Below are 24117 nucleotides of genomic sequence, written 5' to 3' on the forward strand. Positions count from 1 at the left end.
GAGGTCATCAAAACGTTTAAACTGCCTGCTAATAAAGTGTAGCATGTGTAAATATTTCCAGGTTCAGGTTATTCTAGGCACCTATCATGCTCCTTTCTGTTGTGTGCAAGATGGATTCCAGGGCAGAAAGGTAGCAGCTGGACTCTAACCAGAGCTAGCTGCTCTTAAACAGGAAAACAAGATCCAGTTTTGAGGATTCAACGGAAGAGGGGAAAATATGTTGGCACCTTTTCTGCCTTACTTTCTTGAATAGGGAAGAGAGTATTTATGAAGTACCTTTAGTGAACTTGGGATATTCTTAACTTCTTCACAGTCAGTAAGTACCTTTAAATAATATACCAAATGAAGTAACCTGAAGTCAACAAATGGTAATGGTATGAATAATTGACCAATGTGGTTTTTGTGGTGTTGCTTGAATGATATATATTTGTCAGAATTTTATGAATATCGGATTCAGCTGTTTTACATCCAACTAAGAGGACAAATGCAGTCTCTGCTTAATATCCCATCAAAAGATCATTCTTCTGCCACTCAGTGCTATACTGGAATGTCATCTGGATTTTGTTGAAGTCTCTAGAGTGGGACATGGAATTTCAAAAACTCATGGCTCATGAAATGTTAGTGCCACTACTGAGACATGCCTGATTCTTGCTGTCTGCTCTCCGATCTTCTGAATTGAGAAATTCAGAGGCCAAAGGCAAAATACTAGCTTTAGAACAGTGAATTTGGATTGTGTTTATTTTAATGACCTGAAAACCTTTTGAATGTCTATTTTCTTTCTGGTTTGGGTTATTGGCAAAGATGGAACAATGATCATTCTAGTAATTTTTGACCCGAAAAGACTTGGTTTTTATACTTCCAGTTTGTGGCACCAAAGGGTAAGTTAAGCAAGATCAGAACAGGTGAATGTTTGGACCATGACGCTACTTTCAATGGCGTAATTCTTGAAATGGCTAGCTTAAGGCAAGCTAGGATTTCATCAGTAAGTTTTAAGATGAATACTTATCTCCCAAGAAGATCTCATGAAGGGGTTTTAGAGCCACATAGAATTGCTTGGCGTTCTAATCATTTTAACCCATGTGTGTTGCACAAAAGTTTTATTTTAGCCAAAGATATTGGTGGGAGAGGAATTAAATTTGTGAGCATTACTTCTGGCCTGAAAGTAATTCAAGTTTCTTTTCATTAAGATTTATTTTACTGTATCTCTTCGGAATGAGATATTTGTGAACTGTGCTAGGACTGGTTGGTGTCCTACATTTTTAAAAATATTTTTGATTCAACTCATCTCAGAAGATAGGGTTAAAGTTAGAAACATTTGTGATGAATAAGTCAATCAGGAAAAATGTCTGAGACATTGGTACCATTCTTTATCACAGTTCTGAATACATGACTTGCTACAGAACCATTTTGACTGAATCTTATACAATGGTATTCAAAACACTTTCCATTAACTAGAGTATATATCAAAGCAACTCAATTCAGAAACTGGGCTCATAGTTATCAACTTTATCATACTAGTTTAGCATCAGAATGAGTTCCTTTGAAATTATTTGAAGTTCAATATGCTGGAAATTAATTAACAGTATGAAGTTTATGCATATTCTTTTGTTGCTCTTCGAGTAAATGATAATTTTACACCATAGACTTGTCATCCAAACTAACATAGCCAGAGATACGTGAAAGTGAGTTTGAAAGGGATACATTTTTATAGCTGTTGTACTGTAACTATATCAACTTAATATTGCTCGAACCATATTGGTGTTGTATTGCTGAAACCATGATATTATTTCTGCTCCGCACCTCACAATCTATAACTGTTGCTTTGCTATCAGTGATTTCTCCCTTCCTGCACCAAGACAAAATAGTTTTGAAAAGCTGGATTTAGTTTTAATGGAGACATTTCAAATTAGGAAGTTTAACTTTTGAAATATAGCTATTAAGGTTTTGATACAAATTGATTAGATTAGATTAGATTACTTACAGTGTGGAAACAGGCCCTTCGGCCCAACAAGTCCACACCGACCCGCCGAAGCGCAACCCACCCATACCCCTACATTTACCCCTTTAACCTAACACTACGGGCAATTTAGCATGGCCAATTCACCTGACCCGCACATCTTTGTGACTGTGGGAGGAAACCGGAGCACCCGGAGGAAACCCACGCAGACACGGGGAGAATGTGCAAACTCCACACAGTCAGTCGCCTGAGGCGGGAATTGAACCCGGGTCTCTGGCGTTGTGAGGCAGCAGTGCTAACCACTGTGCCACCGTGCCGCCCTGCTTATTTTGTTCCTCTTGTTTGGTGGGTTTTTTTGCAAATTCTGGATTAAAGTTTCTGAGTCAAATGTTGACTGACTTTCAGTCACTGAAGACCTCTGAAATTGACAGAAGCCCTTGGTTTACACCGTTAAACCCACCAATATAAGTACAGAGCTTTGTTCTTTTATCTGTTGCTATGTGTGAGTTCATAAAGCACATTCTTTAAACCTTAATTATTTAGGAACAATGTCACCGAGAGCTAAGGTGGCCACGGTCTCATTACCATTAATCAGCACAAGCCTGAAACTTGTCCCACTGACCCTATGACCAGGTTACAGTCAGGGCTAATTTATGTATGAGTTCTACTTTAATGAATCAGAATATTTTTGGTAATGTTTTGTCATTCAGTGACAAAATATGATTGTTTCTCAACCATACAAGTATTCCACTTTTTTAACACAAACTTACACTTTTATGTAATGCTTCTCTTGTGAATACCTGTTTCCCATATGACTATGTATTTTGAAGCATATTTTCTATTGTTTGCAAAAAACGTAGTTGCTTGTATGAATAAAGTAAAGGATCAGTGTTAAACAGTGTTGATGGTGTTTAAAGAAGGCTGATTAGCTAGCACACCCAAATATGAATATCTGTAATATTCGCTACCTTTGTCCTGCTCTCAGCTCAATTGCCGCTGATACTGAAATCTGTGCATTTGTTGTCTCTACACTGGTGTTCTAATACTTTGTTGCCAAGTCGTGTTCACCAGCAACTTCAATATAAAATTCTCATTTATTTTTGAAATATCTGGCCTATTCCTTCCTCTGATCCTCCACACCTATGATCTCATTACAGCTGCTCTGACTTTGGTGTGTTATATGTTCCCTCACTCTCACCACCTCATGTTTGGCAAACATGCTTTCAGTAGTCTAGAAAACCCAATTTGTAGTACCCTCTCTGATCCCCTTTATTTTTCCATCTTCGTCCTCTTTTGAAGTGCTTTCTCGGAGCTCACTGTTTACATCAAATATTTCAGCATTTCTTTAATAGCTAGGCCTCTGCTTGCCCATCATTATTGTTTAGTTTTATCTCTGACGATCTTTTCAAGGTATTATACAAAACAAGCATTTTTCCTATTTTTGTAAGGCCGTTTATCGTCAATTGATAAACCCTCCATTCTTTCTTTGGACTGAAGAAAATGGTTTTATTTTTCTTGTCTTGTCTCTTACTGCTGCCTATTTCAAATTGTACTTGCATAAGATAGCCTGAGTTTATATGTTAAGAACCAAAAACATACAGTTTTTGAAAATCACAACTTAGTCAGTGATCCAGGATTTCTGTGTGTTTTAAATAGAAATCCATTAACTTCTACGTTGAAGTGTAACTTTTGGAGCACTGATAATTAAAAAGAGATTGTTCAATCTTTACCTCATCTTTTATGGATGTCTTCTGGCAGATATTGGAGTGCTGGAGGGTTTTGTTGGCACATTTGGGATTTGTTTTATGTTTTATATTTGAATACCTCAGAAATAGCAGAGCAATACACTTGTGGGATCGTGGCTGTCGCAAACCTAAATCACTGGAATTTCCCAACATGCCGACATAATTTTGTAGCTCGGTGTTCATGTGACTGGCGAAGAGCTACAGGCCTTCGGGGTTTAAAATAACTTTCTTAAACGTATTTTTAAATTACAGATGGACCAGGAGAGAAGAAGCCGACTTCTATCGTGTTGTGTCAACCTTTGGTGTAGTTTTTGATCCCACAAAGAAGCAATTTGACTGGAACCAGTTCCGTGCCTTTGCTAGACTGGATAAAAAGTCTGACGACAGTTTGGAAAAATACTTCAGTTGTTTTGTGGCTATGTGCAGAAAAGTGTGCCGTATGCCTCCCAATCCAGGTGAAGGTAAGACTTTAAAATGGAGCCAAACCAGATGATAGACTTAAGAAGTCATCAGTTTGGATTCGGAGTGGGAGGGGGGGAATGCAGCTGCATCAATTGCCATAAATATGATCCAAACTGTACATCAGACTCGAAGAGTGTGGTGCTGGAAAAGCACAGCTGAGAAACCCAGATCCAACCCTTCAACTTGGCACAGCCCTCTTGAACTGTCCTACCTGCCCATCTTCCTCTCCAACCTATCACCTTCACCCCCCACCTTCATCTTCTGATCACATTCCCAGCTGCCTTTCCCTCCACCCAGCCCCCCCCCCCCCCCCCAACTTCCCATTTATCTCTCAGCCCCATTGGGCCACCCCTCCATTCCTGATGAAGGGCTTATACCCAAAACGTCGATTCTCCTGCTCCTCGGATGCTGCCTGACCTCTGTGCTTTCCCAGCTCCACACTCTTCAACTCTGATCTCCAGCATCTGCAGTCCTCACTTTCTTCGTACTGTGCACCAGCCTAAATTGCAACATTTAGCAAGCACCAAATTAAAGGAACTTAAGTCAATTTTGATTCCCATATTTATGAAAGTATTTTGTTTTTATTACGAAGAGCTTGATGCCAGCATTTTCATCGAGCCAATTACAGAAGAACGTGCTTCTAGAACTTTGTATCGAATAGAACTTCTCCGGAAAGTTCGAGAGCAGGTTTTGCTTCATGCTCAGCTCGATCAACGACTCAAGCTGTGCCAGCCAAGCATGGATCTGCCTGAATGGTGGGAATGCGGCAAACATGACAAAGACTTATTGATCGGTGCTGCAAAGCATGGAGTCAGTCGGACAGACTACCATATTCTAAATGACTCTGAGCTTTCTTTCCTTGAGGCTCATAAAAACTTTGCTCAAAACAAAGGAGCTAGCCAGCGGAGTAGTACGCCTTTTCAAAACCAACCAGGTGCCTGTCTGAGCCAAATGCCTTCTGTTGTCACATCCACACCAGTTCAGGAAGAAAAAAGTACAGAACAAACTGACAATGATCATAGCAAAGCTGAAGGTGGGCTAAAATGTCCTACAACCCCACCACCTCAAGAAGATCAGAGCACAGTCCCTCTTAAGGAAGATGGGAAAGTTAATTGTGATGAGAACTTACATGTTGATTCAGAATGTCAAGACCCCTTGGGACCATTGTCTGTGAAGATTGAACATGATACTGAAAAAACTTTAATCATAGCCAGTGGATTGCTTCCTGACCCTGAAGATAAGGAACTGAGACCTAAATTACAATTTGAGAAAGGGTCAGAAGAAGATGACGATGACGAGGATGATGACGATGATGATAAATCGGAAGAATCGTCCCAACCTGAAGGTACCACATATAAAATGTGCCATCTAATTCTTTCTTGAATTCTGTTAAATTTGTATTCCTAGCGAACAATTTACTTTCTAAAACAGTTCCCTGAAAGTGGCAAAACAAGTAAATAAGGTGGTCAAGAAGGTGTATGACATGCTTGTCTTAATTGGTTGGGGCATAGAGTATAAAAATTAGTGAGTTATGTTGCAGCTGTGTGACCTTTTAGTTCAGCCTCATTTGGGATATTGACAACAGTTCTGGTTGCCACACTACCTGAACGATGTGGAGACTTTGAAGAGGGTACAGAAACAGTTTACCAGGATGTTGCCTGGTTTCAAGGATATTACCTACGAGGAGAAATTGGATAAACTTGGTTTGTTTTCACTTGTATGTAAGGGAATGACCTGATAGAAGTTTACAAAATTGAAGGGCAGAGATAGAATGGATACTCGGAGTCTCCCTGCTCTTAAACTCTATGCCTCGGTTAATAAAGACAGGTATACCATATGGCTTTTTAACCACTTTATCCACCTGCCCTGCTGCCATAAGGGCCCAGTGGGCATGCTCACCAAGGTCCCCCTGACCCTCAGTACCTCCCAGTGCCCTACTGTTCATCATGTATTCCTTACCTTGTAATACAAGTGCATCCCCTCACGTTTATCCAGGTTGAATTTCATTGGCCACTGATCAACCTTCTGACCATCCCATCTATATTGTCTTGTAGTCTCAGTCTCACTATTTACTACCCCACCAATATTTGTTTCATCTGCAAACTTACTGATCAGTCCTCCAACATTCAAGTCTAAGATGTTTCTATAAGCCACAAACAGCAAGAGCTCATCTTTGTGAACCTCACTGGACACCGGTTTCCAGATGCAAAAGCAAAAGGCGGAATAATGGTAAAAGCATTTCTTAAATGATGAGGATTTGGAAACTATTAATGTCTTTGACTACAAGTCACTGAAAGCTAGCATGCCAGTGAAGCAAGCAATTCTAAGGGCAAGCAGAGAATTAGCCTTTAACATAAGGAGTTAAGTATCGGAGCAAAAGAGACTTCCTTCATTGTAAAGAATATTGGTGAGACTGCACTGGGAATATTGTGTACAGTCTGCTCCCCTTGCCTTGGGAAGGATATAGTTGCCATTGAGGGAGTGCCGCAGTGCTAACAAGAGGGATTTCTGGGATCCTGGGTTAAGGAGTGATTGAAGAGGCTGAATCTGTATCTCTGGAGTTTAAAAGAATGAAGCGATCTCACAAAAAGTTGAGCATTTCATCAAGGACAAAACAAATTAGTTGCAAAAATGATTTTCTTGGTTGTGGGATTCAAAACCAGAGGACACCATCTCGGATTAAAAGATAAGCCATTTAGGGCAGAAGTGAGGAGATACATCTTCACTCAGAACCTGATATATTTTTGGAATTCTATATCCAGAGTGCTGAGGAAGCTGTTATTAATTCAGTTCAAGACCAAGATTGGTAGACTTCTGATTCCTTTTTAGACCAAGGGATGTGGGATTAGCATGGGATAAAATCAAATACTACATCTGGAGTTGAAAGCCAGCCTTATGGTGACCATATCTACCACATCTGATTCACACACGAGCTTTAGAGAAGGAACATCTGTCTCGCCTGGTCTTACCAACCTTGCCTGGTTCCAGATCTACAGCAATGTCTCCACTCTATCTAACTGCTTTCATGTCCAATAAAACTACCTAGCATTAAACAAGGCACTGCCTGTCAGTGGCGCACATAACCTTGTTGGCCCTCTTACTAATACTTGGAAACCTGTGCCAAAAGACTAGTCAACTAAGGACCTGATGTGTGTAAGGTATGATTCTGAGAGTATTATTATGTCTCAGACATCATTCTTGGGGTTGTCCAGTCACACCCCCAAGAATAGCTGTCTGCTTCAAATGCTGCAAATTGTCCAATATGTCCATTTCCCCCTAAAGCATGTGAACCCTCTCTTCCAGGTCCTGTCAAGGTCTGAATACCTTCAGCTCCTTCACTAATCTATCATTCAGCACTGAGTTCTCAATGTTCTGTTTCATTTAGAGCTCCTTAGATAATGAAACAATCTGTGCCCATGTGCAGCAAGGACTGGGCACCATTTGGGTTTGGGTTGATAAATGGCAAGTAATGTTTGTCTCACAAATGCAAACCATTGAGAGAAAATCTGATAAGTTCCCCTTGACATTTAATGGTATTACCATTACTAAATACTCACATGACTGCTTTGATCAGAAATTTAATTGGATCAGTAACATAAGTACTGTGGTTCCAGGAGCATGTCAGTGTTAAAAATTCTATGGTCATTGACTCAGCTTCTGACTCCCTGTACTTAGTATGTACACCATCCACGAGGTCCAGGTTGGGGATGTGAGGCAATTCTCCTCACTGACCTCAATGAGTGTAACCCCAACAACACTCCCAGTTAGCTGTTGATTTAATGGGCACCCATTCCATTATTGGCACACTATGACAGCAGTTTATACTGTTTGCAAAATGCCTAACAACAAACTCAACAAGTCTCCTTTCGAGATCACTTTCCAATCTGCGCCCTCTACCATTTAACGCAAGGGCAACAGGCTCACTGAATTACCAGCACCTGCAAATTCCCTTCCAAGGGGTGGCACGGTGGCTCAGTGGTTAGCACTGCTGCCTCACAGCGCCAGGGACCCGGGTTCAATTCCTGCCTCTGGCAACTGTCTGTGTGGAGTTTGCACATTCTCCCTGTGCCTGCGTGGGTTTCCTCCAGGTGCTCCGGTTTCCTCCCACAGTCCAAAGATGTGCAGGTTAGGTGAATTGGCCATACTAAATTGTCCAGAGTGTTAGGTGTAGGGGAATGGGTCTGGGTGGGTTGCTCTTTGGAGGGCCTGGTTCCACACAGTAGGGAATCTAATCTAATCTAATCAATTCAAGAACACTGATTAGTCTGACTTAGAAGCATATTGTCATTTTTTTTCTGTTACTGGATCAAAAGCATGAACCTCCTAGTACTGGTACTGTGGGAGTACCTACACTACTCTGCAGCAGTTCACAAAGGTGGCTGAAGGGCAATGTGAGACTGTTAAGTGCTACTCAAAATAAATACGCAATTTGTAGTTGACAACTTATACCAGAATAGCCCATATGTGGTATCGTTACACAGTTTCTCGTGACTGCTGTGAGTACAACATTCTTTTTGTAAAAATATACCTGTATAAAATAGGCAGTTAATGCTGTAAAAATACTTAAATTAGATCTGGTACTATGTTGGCTGTCAAAACTGAGTGCAAGGACATGAGCTTACTCATGATTCAAATTTCATTTAGTGGCAGGATATTGGTGATGATATTGTATTCAAACTGCATGATTTTCTTCTCAGCTGGCACTGCTACCCAAAGCAAACAATTTGATGAAGAAAGTAACGCCTCTCTAAGCACTGCCCGGGATGAAACTCGTGATGGCTTCCTCATGGAAGATAGTGAACCCACAGTAGCTCAGCTTCTTCATGAAAGAACATATTCCTTTTCCTTCTGGCCAAAGGTTTGTCCAGCTTTAAACTTTGAATGTATAATTCACTGTTGTGTTGTGCCAAAGCAAACAACTTTTGAATGAAATTTATTTGATTAATTTTGCCCTCCTACCATCTGCTCTGATTTCTTTTTTGGTTTTTGATTGCTGCAGCTTAAAGACAGGAAGCCTGCCCCGAGCCTGTTTGCTGTAACATTGGTGTGATCCAATTAATTTGATTATTCACAATTTATTTTTGTTCTGCAACCCTAAACCCCATCTACCAACCATATTTAGCTAGGGTCGCACATGGTCTCCCATACACAAATGAAAGCAGGACTTCGCTATGTAGTGAACAGCAGGTATAAACTTGCATCCTGTCAAAATACTATGATTGCATGCTCCTAGTTTCATTAGATAAGCATCCAATTGTTTTCTTGCAGTCCAGTGCAAAGTCTTTAGCCTTTATTCAAGTTCAGAGAACCTGAATTTAGATTCTTCAAATTCTCACAGGTTGTTTAAATATATATATCTATGGACATCTGCAATTGGTTTCTAAAAATGTAATGATTCCTTATCTCTTGTTTGGTAAATACGGTAAAATGTATTCCAATTTTGCTTTTACTTGGTCTCAAGGTCTGAAGGTGACATGACATTCATTTCCTATGTTTTAAGTTCTTTCAAAGTTTGTTTACAAGGCTGGATTCCAGTCTAAGATTCAAATATGTCAGAAGGAAAAGCAGACTTAAACTGATCTGCTTCTTGAAATGCAAGTCCTTAAAGTGATGAATTAAGTTACTTACCATAAAATGTCATTTTGCCTATTAAAGCCTAACAATAATAAAATAGTCTGTCATCCATCTATTTTTTCAACATCCCTGTGATTTTGCCTACTCCACCCGGTAAATTATTCCGAAGATGTAGCTGTCTTTCAAGATTTAATAACTGTTATACTTTCACGCAATTTCATTTATATGCACTAATGAACTTTTCAAACTTCGTAGGATATTTTATCTAGCAACATGATTTAACATTTAAAACATATCATTTGTTACTGGTTCATGCTTCCCTAATAAATGCCAGGCTTGAGCTTGTCTAATAATTCAAATCTTATCCTTTTGTGCTGCTCACCAGAATTGAACATGTTATTCTTTGTTAATGAGTGGTCTATTGTAAACACTTAACATAGTACTTAGAGATATATTCTGCTATTCCGGCTGCATATCTCAGCATTTATTTCTATTTTAAGTGTTTTACTGCAATATGTGGATGTTATGAGTGACTTTATTATCGCCACCTGGTTACTTCGACTCTCCCTGTGCTGCTTCAGTTCCAATTGTTAAATGCTTAATATATTCTGTAATTTATGCTTACTAGTTTTAACTGTAATTTGTTAGCCCAATTATATAGCTAATCTCTCCTGCTCTCTCTACATAAACGTCAACAAATCTGTTAAATTTGTTAACGGGAGGGGAAATTAGATCAAAATATTGACTCCTATGAGGCTATGTCCAACAGCAACGCAAGTGCATTAATGAGTAGTCTTTGTTTTTTAACAGCTAATTGTTCATCAGATTCTTCAGAGTTTTCATTGATTTTTTTTCATGTAAGTTTCAGTTTCTCTGTTTAATATGGAATCCTTGGACTCTCACTATCCATAACCACTTCAAAGTCATGGGTTCATCATGCAGGATCATCCTGTTAAATCTTTCCTGAATGCCCAATTGCTGCAGTACAGGTATTACTCAGCCTGCCTTTGGATAAGCTTATTCTGGTGTTTATGCAGCATAAACTTTTTTCCCCCTTTCTTCCCCCCCTCCAAAACAAGCAAACCCAAATTTTATGGGAAAAATCTATAGTTGTTTCAGCTGTTGTTTGCAGTCCAAGTACTTGTTCACTGAAGCAGGATGGGCAGAATCCTGATTTCAGTGCAACTGCACCAAAATCCTGATGGCAGCGCTGTTCCAAGTGTATCTGTTTGAAGAATCGTCTCTTTGCATTCCAGGATCGTGTAATGATTAATCGCTTGGACAATATTTGTGAGGCAGTGGTCAAGGGAAAGTGGCCTATAAATAGGCGTCAACCATTTGATTTTCATGGTATGATCAACTACACGCCCACGTCAGTGGAAAGCCCTCTGCCAAGGAGGAGTTTCACTGAACTCTCCATGGTAGGTCAAGGGAGCTTCAGTGCCTGTGAAGATATAGCTGGTTCTCCTCAGGTATCAAGGGTAGGTATTTAATATTCCTGTTACACTGTATAGAATATGTTTGAAATAAATGAAGAACAAACTTAGGGTGATGTTGAGCAGAGAAGTGATGTCGCGCTCAATTTACACAATAATGCAGTCTGACACTAAAGTGTTTTACTTGTACTGTGCCCTGCTTTGGCCCAATCTAAACAAAATAGTGAAGGGGGAAGAATGACAAATTTGAACATTAAATCCTGGAGCATAAACCAATCATTGACAGTACAGTCATCAGTCAGTTGAACAGATAAATGATTGTGTTGTAATTTTTATTTATTAATGTTCGAGCATTAGTAGCATATCAGACCCCAACTAATTCATGACCTGGAAGGTTTGAAACTTGGAGTTTATTTTATTCATTCTTTGGGATGCAGATGTCCCTGCACTAGGGCTTCCATTTATTCCTGTCCCTAAATATCCAAAGGGCAGTTAAGAATTAACTGCTAGTGGTTTGGTGTCATATGTAGGCCAGACCAGGTAAGGATGGCAGATTTCCTGCTTTAAAGGGTATTAGTGAACCAGGTTTTTATGATGATAGACAGTGAGTACATCACCACAAATTTCACCATCTGTCATTGTATGACGATCCGTGTCCCCAGAGCATTGCCCTCAGTTTATAGATTACTGATCCAGTGATATCATTATGCTACTGCTTCTCCAGTGCTATCATTTACTCATCATGCTAAGCGCAAACTTCATAATGTTCAGAAGTGGGCAAAAAATTCCTTCTTGTTAATGGGAACTTTGTAAACTAAGAGAAAAAATCTACTGTCTTGGTGCTTTTGAACAACTCAAATAATTTGTGTTCCATTCTTAGCAGTTTTACACATATATGTCTAAAGAAAGTACAAAATGTGCATTTAGTACCCTTTTGAGAAGTTAACATTGAGTTTTGGCATTTTTTAACATTTTATGCCAAACGGATATTACAGCATTTTGCATGTTCATGCTAAATTCTAGATTGTCTCCCATGATGTTAGCCATGTGGACAAAATCCGGTACCATCTTCAATGTATAAAGTTAGAGGACAGGAATAATTGGGCCAGAACATGCATGTGTATTTCAGTACTTGGTTTTAAATTATGTATTTTATTATTATTCCCTAAAGTAATGTTTATGATAATTGCCAAGCCCAGAATTAGGGCATTGCCGTTTCTGTTTGCTGAAGCCTCGGGAGCTAAAAGAGACCAAACAAAATTGTTCCAGCATTCCTCCTGATGGTTTACACAAATATTAGTGTTCCCAGTGCAAATGAGGACATGATTTAAGTGTCAACACAAAATTAACAAAGAACAGCACAGCACAAGAACAGACTCTTCACCCCATAATGTACTGTCATATGGTGCCTTTCTAAACTGAAACCTTTTACCTGTATTGATCCATATCCCTCTATTCCCACCTATTCACGTATCTGTCAAGGTACCTTTTAAATGTTAATAATGTATCCATCTCCTCCTCCAGTGCACCATCCTCTTTGTAAAAGACTCACCTCTCATCATCTCCTTTAAACCTACCCTTTTTACACTATACCTAGTGTGTGACATTGCTACCCTGGAAAAAGACACTGACTATTCACACTATCCATGTTTCTCATAATTTTCAAAACTTCTATCAGGTCACCCCTCATCCTTTGTTATTCAAGTAATAAAAACACTGATTGTCCAGTCTCTCCTTTTGGCTAATGCCTTCCAAACCAGGCAAAGTTCCTGGTAAACATTTCTGTATCAGCTCCAAATCCCCCAGGTCCTTTTGGTTGTGAACAGATGACAAAAGCAATGCAAGAAGCAGAGCAAAAGCAATAACTCAACTATAGATTTGGACAATTTGGGAAAGAATGGCTTTATTGGCCCTAAAGTCATTTATTTCTTTCAATTCCTGTGTTTATGTTATGCTTTATTGAGGGACAGTGATGGTTGTGTTATGAGGATGCCAATTTAATGACTTGAAAGTAGAAAGATCCCATTGTTCTCTGTTGCAAATATTAGATTTTACAACTTCCACGTGCAGTCTGGTGTCAAGATTCTTTGCTCCCATTCATCCTTTCCAAAAGAAGAGATTTGTTGCTTAAAGTTTTCTTGCAAATATTTTCTTGGACTTATAATTTAAAGTGACAGAGACAAATCTGCATTGAATGGCAAGAGTTTTGTTTGTAGAATCCAAAACCAATGTATTTCTCTGCAGGATGATGCATTGAATCTGTCAGTTCCAAGGCAACGTAGGAGACGGCGTAAGAAGATTGAAATAGAAGCTGAGCGAGCTGCGAGGAGAAGAAACCTAATGGAGATGGTAGCTCAGCTTCGCGAGTCTCAAGCAGCCTCGGATAGTGGACAGGAGAGAGCTGTGGACTTATCAAAAGCCTCCAGAGAGGCCAAAAGTTCTACCTCAGTCAGTAACCTTGCTGTTAATTCCAAGTATGTTTTGCCGAATGCCTCTGTGCCAGTATCTGATGCCTATAAAGCCCACATTGAAATGCTGCAAGCTGGCCTTTCACGAGCACCAACTGGACTTATGATAAATGGTTCATTAGTTGATGGGGAAATGCCAATAAAGAGGAGAAGAGGAAGAAGGAAAAATGTTGAGGGACTCGATCTTCTATTTATGAATAACAAACGGACATCATTAAGTGCTGTAAGTAACAATTTAATGTAACATAAAAGCTAGGAGCAGGAGGAGGCCATTCAGCCCCTCGATCTGTTCCTCCATTGACTATAATCATGTCTGATCCCATCTCAGCCTTACCTCTACTTTGCTGCCTGCTCTCCATAACCCTTCAATCTGTTTCTATTTAAAACCGGTTTCCTCCTTCAATGTACTCAATGTCTTGGCATCTGCTGCATGTTCGGGTGGCTTTAAAAGATTTGCTTTTCTTAAATAATATCTATGCACCTCATCATCTGGGGTATAATTGCTTTTCAGCAATGAAATCTGATTTGCCTTTTTTGTTTTAATGGGTTTTTAGGATTGCACAGTATTTTCATTCTTATGAATTTTGCAGTGGCAAAGCTTGTTGATGTGAGTCTTGGAAGGGAAATGGACATACACTAAAGCAAATCTTTGGAGTGTTGCTTTTCAAACAGCACTTGAATAATAGCTGAGGGGGAGAGGAAGGTTAACAAACAGTATCAGTCCTACTGCACATCACAGCACTGTCAACGTGGTAGTGATACTCATACTCATATCAAGCAGCTGAAAAGGAAGTGACTAAAAACTTTAATACTCTACCATCATCCTTTGTAATTTATTTATTTTTTTCACTTTCCAATTAATTGGTGCACTCTACAGTACTTAATTGTATATCGCACAAGCCAGAGCGTTTGCGTTATTTGTAACCAGACTGCTGAATATATCATACGATATTTTCTAAATCCCAGTGCTCTCGTGTGCAGTAATGTTAGATTGCTGAAATAAAAAAGATACTAAACGTAAGGAAATTTTCTGTTCAGGTGTGACAGTGTTCTGGATTTTTCAAGTAATGTTTTGAATACTTTTGAGAATATCACAATATGAGGCTAAATTATTAGAGAATAGTAGTGCGTGATTGAGGAGTCAATGCTAGATTAGCAATGAAACTAGATTAGATCATTTTTTATAATTGTCATTTTTTTATAATAAATTGTAAACCACACTGCATTCTCTCAGCAGTCTATATAGTTTTGGATTTTAACAGTTCAGGAAAATGAAAAAAAAACTTGTTTTTCAAGAGTACTTTGATTTAAAGTCTCTTCTGAAAAAAACACCTTTTTATATTTTGGTGCTTCCTCAGTCTTGTACAACAGTGCAATCTTAGTTTAGTGCAGATATTTGTGGTGGAGCATGACTGGACCCAGTTAACAAGAGTGTGCACTCCAGTCCATAAAGAATATTATGACATGCGTAGTATGACTCATTACTCAACTATATGACATTCCTTTGTATGTACTTTAACTTAAGGATGCACCAGGAAGACTTAGTACAAGAGATGTGGAGCTTGAGAATAAAAGTCCAAATACATTCAATAATTTGCCTATTATGATACTTAAAATGCAGTGGGGTTTTGAGGCAATTTGCCTGTTTTGTTAGGAGGCAGTAGTCTGAGCAATGGTTTTATAAGTGGTCTTAATTGCCAGAAAACATGTTATAATTTTTAAAAGTTCATTCATGGGTTGTGGCCATCTGTCTGGCTGAGCCAGCATTTATTGCCAATACAGGTACACAACCCTTTATCCGAAACCCTCAGGACCAGCTGGCTTTCGGAATTTGGAATTTTTTGGATTTCGGAATAAGTGACAGTTTAATGATGAAATTTTAAAAATCTTACCGAACAGTGGACGCATCTGTGAGTACTACGAGCCCTGAGACAGAATTGACGCCTGTCAGTGCTGGGCCACATCCCCACGTCACATCTGAGTGATGTGGCTCGAGAGAGTGTGGAGTTGGGTTAACTGTTTACACGCCGAGCAACCTTATTATGGAGAAAAAAACTTCCCAACAAAACTTCAGATTTTGGAGCTTTTTGGATAAAGGGTTGTGTACCTGTCCCTAGATGCTCTTGAGAAGGTGAGGGTGAGCTGCCTCGACTGTCTGCCGTCCATGTGCTGTGGGTTCACCCACCATGCTTTTGGGGAGGTAATTCCAGGATCTTGACCCAGCAACTCTGAAGGCATGGCAATATATTTCTGAGTCAAGGTGGTGAGTGGCTTGGAGGGGACCCTGCAGGTGGTGGTGTTCTGCTGCCCTTGTGCTTCTAGATGGAAATGGTCGTGGTTTTGAAAGGTGGTGTCTAAAGGAGGTTTGATGAATTTCTGCCATGCATCTTGTAGATGGTGCACACTGTGCTACTGAACATTGGTGATGGAGGGTGTGTTTGCCAGTGTGTGGTACCACATCTACTTTGTCCTGGGAGGTGTCAACTTTCTTGAGCATTAAGACCATTAGAAATAGGAACAGGAGTCGGCCATTCAGCCTCCTTGGGTCTGCTCCACCATTCAATAGGATCGGGTCAAACCTGATACTTCTCATGTTCACTATCCTGCTTTGTCCCTGTAACCTTAGGTTTTCTATTAGTTGGAGGAATCAATCTACCTTGGTCTTGCATATACGCAAGGACTCTGGCCCCACAGCTGTCTGTCGCAAGAGAGAGAACCCTGAGAGAAGAAATTCCTCCTCATCTCAGTCTTAAATTGGTGTCCCTTTATTCTGAGACTGTGCCGTCTGGTCCTAGACTCTCCCACAAGGGGAAATACCCTCTCAGCGTTTCCCCATCAAACACCAAGTTATGTTTCGATGAGATTGCCTCTCATTCTTCTGAACTCCAGTGAGTAAGTCACAGCCTGTTTAGTGTTTGTTTATAAGACAGTCCCTCCATAACTGGGATCATCTTATTGGAGCTGTGCTCCAACAGGCAAATGGGGAGTATTCCAATACACTCCTGACTTGTGCTTTGTAGAGAAGATAGAATAGGACCGACTTTAGAGAGTCAGCAGGAGAATTAGTTATTGTAGGATTTCTAGCCTCTGACCAGCCCTTGTAGCCACAGCATTTATATGGCTAGTCCATTTCAGTTGTAGAGTCATAGTCATACAGCAGGGAAGCAGACTCTTCGGTTCAACTCGTCCATGTCCACCAAGGTACCCAATATAAACCTGTTTCACATGCCTGCTTTTGTCCCATATCCCACCAAATCTTTCCTATCCATGTACCTGTCCAAATGTATTTTAAATGTTGTAAGTGTACCTGCATCTACCATTTTGTCTGGCAGTTCACTCCACAGATGAACCACCCTCTGTGTCAGAACATTGCCCTTCAGGTCCCTTTTAAATATTCCTCCCTCACCTTAAAAATATGCCCCCTAGTTTTTAAACTCCCCCCAACCCTAGGAAAAAGACCTTTTGTTATTCACCCTATCTATGGCCCTCATGATTTCATAAACCTCTATAAAGTGACCCCCTCAACTTCATCTGCTCCAGTGAAAAAAGTCCCAATCTATTCAGCCTCTCATTTCAACTCAAACTCTGCCGTCCCAACAACATCCTGATGAATCATTTCTGAACTGTCTCCAATTTAAAAACCTTTTTCCTAGAACACAACTTTCAAAGAATCATGTACTTGAACCCCTCAGGGTCTTTGTTAAATACACTATCCAGAGCCCTACCATTGACTGTACAAGACCTGCCCTTGTTTGTTTTACCAAAATTCAATATCTTGCATTTATCCAAATTAAACTCCATCTGTTGTTTCTCAGCCCATTGGCCCAATTGATTAAGATCCCTCGGTAATCTTAGATAATCTTCTTCACAATCGACAAAGCACCAATTTCTGTGTAATCTGCAAAAGTACTAACCCTGCCTCCCAAATTCTCAACCCCCATGATAGATTAGGTTGAGTTTGCCTCTTCGCTGGAGTTTGGATGAATGAGAGGAGATCTTATTCAAAACATTTAAAATTCTGACAGGGCTGGATGCAAGGATGATGTTTCCTGTGGCTGTGGGCATCAGAATAAGCTTTAGAATAATCCCATTTCAGACTGAGATGAGAATTAGTGGTATTCTCTACTACAGAAGGCTGTCGTAGCCAAGCCATTGTGTTTATATTTAACAAAGAAATTGATATTTTTTGGAAGTTAAAGGTGTCAAGGGTACAAGGAGAAAGTGGGTGTATGGGTTTGAAATGGAGTATCAGCCTTGTGAAATGGTGGATTGGACACAACCCCTCCTATTTTCTGTGGTATTTAAAAGCAAAATTTACTGCAGGAACAAACCAACCAAAATTGAGACAGACAGTGTAAATTGAACTTCAGTTAGTATTAAAACAGTCAGCAAACTTTTGTTAAACTATGCAGAATGACTGTTCAACTTTCTTGTTTTGAACAGTACTAACGAAACATATACTAAGTTAGCTGGTGAACTAAGAATGCATTGTCTTCTAAATTAATTTTGGCATCTCGGTGTTGCTAGAAAGGCTGTCATTTTATTGCCTGAGAAATAACTGCATTCTCTCACAGCTAAGTGAGCTGCTAAGTGTATAAAGGGGAGCTAAAACTTTGGGGCAGCACATTGGCTCAGTGGTTAGCACCGCTGCCTCACAGCACCAGGGACCCAGGTTCTATTCCAGTCTCGGGCGACTGTCTGTGTGGAGTTTGCACATTTCCTCCCACAATCCAAAGGTGTGCAGGGCAGGTGAATTGGCCATGCTAAATTGCCCGTAGTGTTATGTGCATTAGTAAGATGAAAATGGGACTGGGTGAGTAACTCTTCGGAGGGTTGGTGTGGACTTGTTGGGCTGAAGGGCCTGTTTCCACACTGTAGGGAATCTAATCTAATCTAAAAATCAACCACATTGTTATGGCACTGAATCGCATGCATCTCAGACCCAGTTGTTGGGACTTAGGATAGTTTTGTTATCACTTATTGGTCTACTTTTTTTTCTTCCAAATTTTGTTTTCAAACAATTCAACTTCCCAAACATTTAGGGTAGGATTTGCAATGATTAGTCTACAAGTTGGGAGTGAGTGCAGTAACGTAAGCATTTCTGTTTTGTCAAGTTAGGCTTGTGTTAGATGTGTTTCTCTGAGGGGATTTGCACCTCATACCATTAGTGTGGTGTGCTCAATAGCAGCCTGAATTACAATGTAATTTAATTTGCACAGATGCAACAGCATTCATGGTGTTGATGCAATAGCTTGAATTTTCTGATGGCCAGTTGGTTGTATTTGTCAAACAGATGGGAATTGTGTGTGGGCACCCTGTGAAATCTCCTTTATAGTATAGTCCGAAAGAAAATTAAAGATGCCACTGGGTAAGTCTCTCTACCTGGAACCCTCCAGAAGTAACCATTTAAATTGGAAAATTGAGTTCTGCTACAGTTAAGCAAATAGTTGAACTTCTCCTGTGTAACTATAAAATACTTCAGCGGGTCTGGCAGCATTAGTGAAGAGAATTTAGAGATAACATTTCGGGTCCAGCGACCCTTCTTCAGAACTTCTCCATATGCTTACCCTCCTCTTTCCCCACCTCCCAGCATCCTACTGGTACCTTAACGTCCCCACCCACCCGCCTAACACCTTACCCTCCTAGTATTCTAACCTCTCTCAGCTGCTGTTAAATTGGCTGTCTGAGACACTGGGCTTACATTTCAGAATACCACAGCAGAGTGCTGTGTAAAAGAGAGCATGATCTGTCCTCCCTGAGCAGTTCTGCACTGAGGCAATTGTCAGAATAGAAGTACAACTTTGCATTTCTGAAGGAGCTCTGTTTGGAATCTGTTTGAAATGTGGACCCTTTTCATAGCTCAATAAAAGGAACAGGGTGGCAATCCACAAGAGATTACTTCCTTGGAAAACTCAGTCAAATGAATCTAAATTCCATTCAACTGAGAAGACTGTTAACAAGAGAATTGAGAATGTATCTAAACTAAAGCCCTATATTCTGTTGGATGTGTCCTGTAGAAATGATAAAATAACAATACCTTTGACATTCTGAAAATGGGACATTAGTGCATGGAAGTATAAGAATGAAAGTATTTTCTTTGCTTATGTACATGTCTCGGGTTTTCCTATGGTTTCCTGATTGGTATTTATCTGGAAATAATTATCTGTTTGCTTTATTAATAATGCATTTTGGTTTTCAGGATGATGCGGAACTGACCAAAGCTTTTGATGAGAGCGTGCAGTCAGCATCACAACCAAGAAACATTCCATCTCCTGGTCAATTGGACCCAGAGGTGCACATCCCTGTTATTAATTTAGAAGATGGGACCAGACTGGTGGGAGAAGAAGCACCTAAGAATAAGGATTTGGTGGAATGGCTGAAAGTTCATCCAGCTTACACTGTAGACATGCCTAGTTATGTACCAGTAAGTACAGCAAGTACATATTTACATGATACAATATCTAGTTACCATTGAAATTGGCGTCCATCTTACACTTGCAACTTTTGTTCTAAATGACGGTCCCCCAAGCTTAAAGATTGCTTCCAGGTTTTTCCAGTTTTTAGTATTTTATTTTAAGAACATAGAATGTTACAGCACAGTACAGGCCTTTCGGCCCTCGATGTTGTGCTGATCTGTGAAAATAATCTGATGCCCATCTAACCTACAAGGTTCCATTATTATCCATATGTATGTCCAATGACCATTTAAATGAACTTAACGTCAGTGAGTCTACTACTGTTGCAGGCAGGCTCTTCCACACCACTACTACTGAGTGAAGAAACTCTTCCTAATATCTGTCCTAAATCTATCACCCCTCAATTTAAAGCTAATGTCACCTCATGGTAGCCTTCACCATCCAAGGAAAATGACTCTCACTGTCCACCCCATCTATCCCTCCAATTATCTTGTATGTCTCGATTAAGTAACCTCTCAACCTTCTTCTCTCCAATAAAAACAGCCTTGGTTCCCTCAGCCTTTCCTCGTAAGACCTTCCCTCCATACCAGGCAACATCCGAGTAAATCTCCTCTGAACCCTTTCCAAAGGTTCCACATCCTTCCTATAATGCGGTGACCAGAACTGCACGTAATACTCCAGGTGCAGCCTTATCAGTGCCTTGTACAGCCGAAGCATGACCTCGTGGCTCCGAAACTGAATCCCCCTACCATTTAACACCAGCCACACCATATGCCTTCTCAACAGCCCTATCAATCTGGGTGGCAACTTTCAGGGATTTATGAATCAGGACACCAAGATCTCTCTGTTCATCTACACTGCCAAGGATTTTACCATTAGTCCAATACTGTGCATTCCCTTTATTTCTTCCAAAGTGAATTGTATCATACTTTTCCGGATTAAACTCCACTTGCCACTTCTCAGCCCAGCTCTGCATCTTCTCTATGTCCCTCTGTAACCCGCAACATCCTTCGGCACTATCCACAACTCTGCCTACCTTAATGTCATCTGCAAATTTATTAACCCATCCTTCTACTCCCACATCCAGGTCATTTATAAAAATGACAAACAGCAGTGGCCCCAAAACAGATCCTTGCGGCACACCACTGGTAACCGAGCTCCAGGATGAGTATTTCCCATCAACCACCACCCTCTGTCATGTTTCAGCTAGCCAATTTCTGATCTAAACCACTAAATCACCTTTGATCCCAAAACCCCGTATTTTGTTCATTAGCTTACCGTGGGGAACCTTATTAAGCGCCTTACTGAAATCCATATACACCACATCAACCACTTTACCCTCATCCACCTGTTTGGTCACCTTCTCGAAGAATTCAATAAGGTTAGTGAGGCACGACCTACCCTTCACAAAACTCTGTTGACTATCCTTAATCAAATTCATCTTTTCCAGATGATTATAAATCCTATCTCTTATAACCTTTTCCAACACCTTACCCTCAACTGAAGTAAGGCTCACTGGCCTATAATTACCAGGGTTGTCCCGAATTCCTTTTTTAAACAAGGGAACAACATTTGCTATCCTCCAGTCTTCTGGCAGTAGTCCTGTCGACAATGATGACATAAACTTTGAAGCCAAATCTCCTACCTGGCTTCCAAGAGAATTCGAAGGTAAATCCCACCCAGACCCAGGGTCTTATCTATTTCCAGCTCTTCCAAAGTTGCTAAAACCTCCTCTTTGTCAACCTCAATCCCATCTAATCTTGTAGCCTGTGTCTCTGTATTCTCACTAACATTGCCCTTTTCCCATGTGAAACTAATGAAAAGTATCCATTAAACGCTTCCCCATGTCCTCAGATTCCCCACACAACGTTCCACTACTCTCTTTGATCTTTTGTAAAGTATTTAATTGTGTTTTTATGACCACTAGTGCCATTAAGGAGAAATATCGTTTTTTGGGTTTTTGAAGAGCAGGAAATAAAATTAGACTGAAATATGTTACCTTTATTCTCAGAATATCATTCAGAATCTCTGGAAATAGATAATTATCTTTTTGTTTCATTCATTTAGAGGAAGTTCTGAAACCTAATCCAAATCTCTTTTCTTTTTAAACTTTTGTTACAATATTTGATTTGTAGGTTTCAGGCAGCGTCAAATCTTTTAAAGCTTTTCTTTACATGACACACATCAGGTAAACTAAAACACCCCAGGGAACCGCTCTCTCCGTTTTTAAACATATATACTATCTACAGGAAAGTGATGCTATAATAGTTATCACAGTAAATCAACTAACATATCAGTGAGTTGTCAATTATTGGGAAGAATAAGTATAGTATGCAGTGTTTAGGACAATCTGCCCTATAGTATGAACAACTGTAATCAGAAGTATGATGAGCTTGCAGATTTTCATGTCTAGTTGGAGACTTGTAGTTTAACCATAAAGTCTGATCCTAACTATCATGTAGGTGAGGAAACTTGCTACTGTTTGGAAGAGGGCCACTATTCCAAACAGGTTATACGAGACAAAAATAGAAATTGTTGGTGAAACTCAGCCAAACAGCAGCATCTGTGGGGAGAAAGCAGAGTCAATATTTCCAGTCGTGTGACTCTTCAAATCAGCTTACTCCAGTCGCTGCCAGGCCTGCTGAGTTTCACCAGCAATTTCTTTTTTTTGTTTCAGATCTCCAGCTTCTGCAGTTCTTTCGTTTAACTTGAGTTACTTGAGAGTTATTCTCAGAAATACACTAGAATACACCACAAGCAGCATGGTGGCTCAGTGGTTAGCACTGCCTCACAACACCAGAGACCCAGGTTCGATTGCAGCCTCAGGTGACTGTGTGGAGTCTTCCCTGTGTCTGTGTGTGTTTCCTCTGGATGCTCCAGTTTCCTCCAACAGTCCAAAGATGTGCAGGCTAGGGTGGATTGGCCATGCTAAATTGCACAGTAGTGTTCAGGGAAGTGTAGGCTAAGTGGGTATTCTGTGATAAATGTGGGGCTATGGGGATAGGATGGAGGGCTGCATCTGGGTTGGGATGCTTTTCAGTAGATTAGTGCAGACTCAGTGGGCCAAATGGCTTCTTTCTGCACTGTAAAAACTTTGAGCTTCTCTCTCTTCATAGCTGAATAGCTCCAGCCCAGGCAACATTCTGAAAAATCTCCTCTGCATTCTCTCTGATGAAATCACATGCATCCTGTTTTGTGGCAACCAGAACTGCACAAATTATTCCAACTGTGGTGTAACTAACATTATGTATAACTCCATGATAAGCTCCCTCCTCTTGTATTCAATGCCTCAGCTAATAAATGCAAGTATCGCATGCCTCCTTAACCCACCTTATCCAGTTGTCCTCTTGCCTTCAAGGATCTGTGGACATGCACAACAGCATCCCTCTGATCTTCTCTATTTCCTGGGATCCTACCATGCATTGTGTACTACGTTACTTTGTGAGGTCTTCTAAAATGCATAGCATTATATTCTTCTAGGTTTAACTCCATTTGCCACTGTTCAATCCATCTGACCTGCCTGTCTATATTGTCCTGTAGTCTAAGACTTTCATGCTGATTATTTACCGCTGATCTTGTGGTTCTTCATCTTTCCAAAGCCTCAGTGTCACTATTGTGTGTGGAGGCTAAAACTGGACACAATTCCAAATGAAGTCTGATCAAGGTCTTGTACAAGAACAAAAAATAAACTAGATGTAAGTTTGCTCGCTGAGCAGGAAGGTTCATTTTTAGATATTTTGTCACCATGCTAGGTAACATCATCAGTGCGCCTCCGGTGAAGCACTTTCTTAGTGATCCACTTTCTATTTGTGTTTAGCTTTCCTTAGGTTGGTGATGTCATTTCCTGTTCTTTCTCTCACAGCATGGTAAATGGGGTCCAAGTCGGTGTTAGTTGATAGAGTTCCAGTTGGAATGCTACTAGGAATTCTCGTGCGTGGCTCTGTTTGGCTTGTCCTAGGATGGATTTGTGGTCCCAGCCGAAGTGGTGTCCTTCCTCATCTATATGTAAGGATACTAGTGAGAGTGGATCATGTCTTTTTGTGGCTAGTTAATGTTCAA

General features: G+C 40.2%; 1 protein-coding gene across 1 annotated transcript in view; it reads left to right on the forward strand.

The window, feature by feature from the left end:
• The window catches only part of chd7 (chromodomain helicase DNA binding protein 7), a 352687-nt gene that overhangs the window by 319176 nt on the left and 9394 nt on the right, over nt 1–24117 (forward strand). Inside the window, exons 30-35 of the mRNA XM_043689312.2 lie at nt 3955–4163; nt 4757–5509; nt 8862–9022; nt 10995–11219; nt 13419–13865; nt 19842–20066. Coding sequence (XP_043545247.2) covers nt 3955–4163; nt 4757–5509; nt 8862–9022; nt 10995–11219; nt 13419–13865; nt 19842–20066 — 2020 coding nt within the window. The remainder of the gene's footprint in view (nt 1–3954; nt 4164–4756; nt 5510–8861; nt 9023–10994; nt 11220–13418; nt 13866–19841; nt 20067–24117) is intronic.

This window comes from Chiloscyllium plagiosum, unplaced genomic scaffold (genome assembly GCF_037043375.1).
Source record: "Chiloscyllium plagiosum isolate Xiang-an unplaced genomic scaffold, Cpla_swu_hap1 HiC_scaffold_4, whole genome shotgun sequence".
NCBI classification, from domain to species: Eukaryota; Metazoa; Chordata; class Chondrichthyes; order Orectolobiformes; family Hemiscylliidae; genus Chiloscyllium; species Chiloscyllium plagiosum.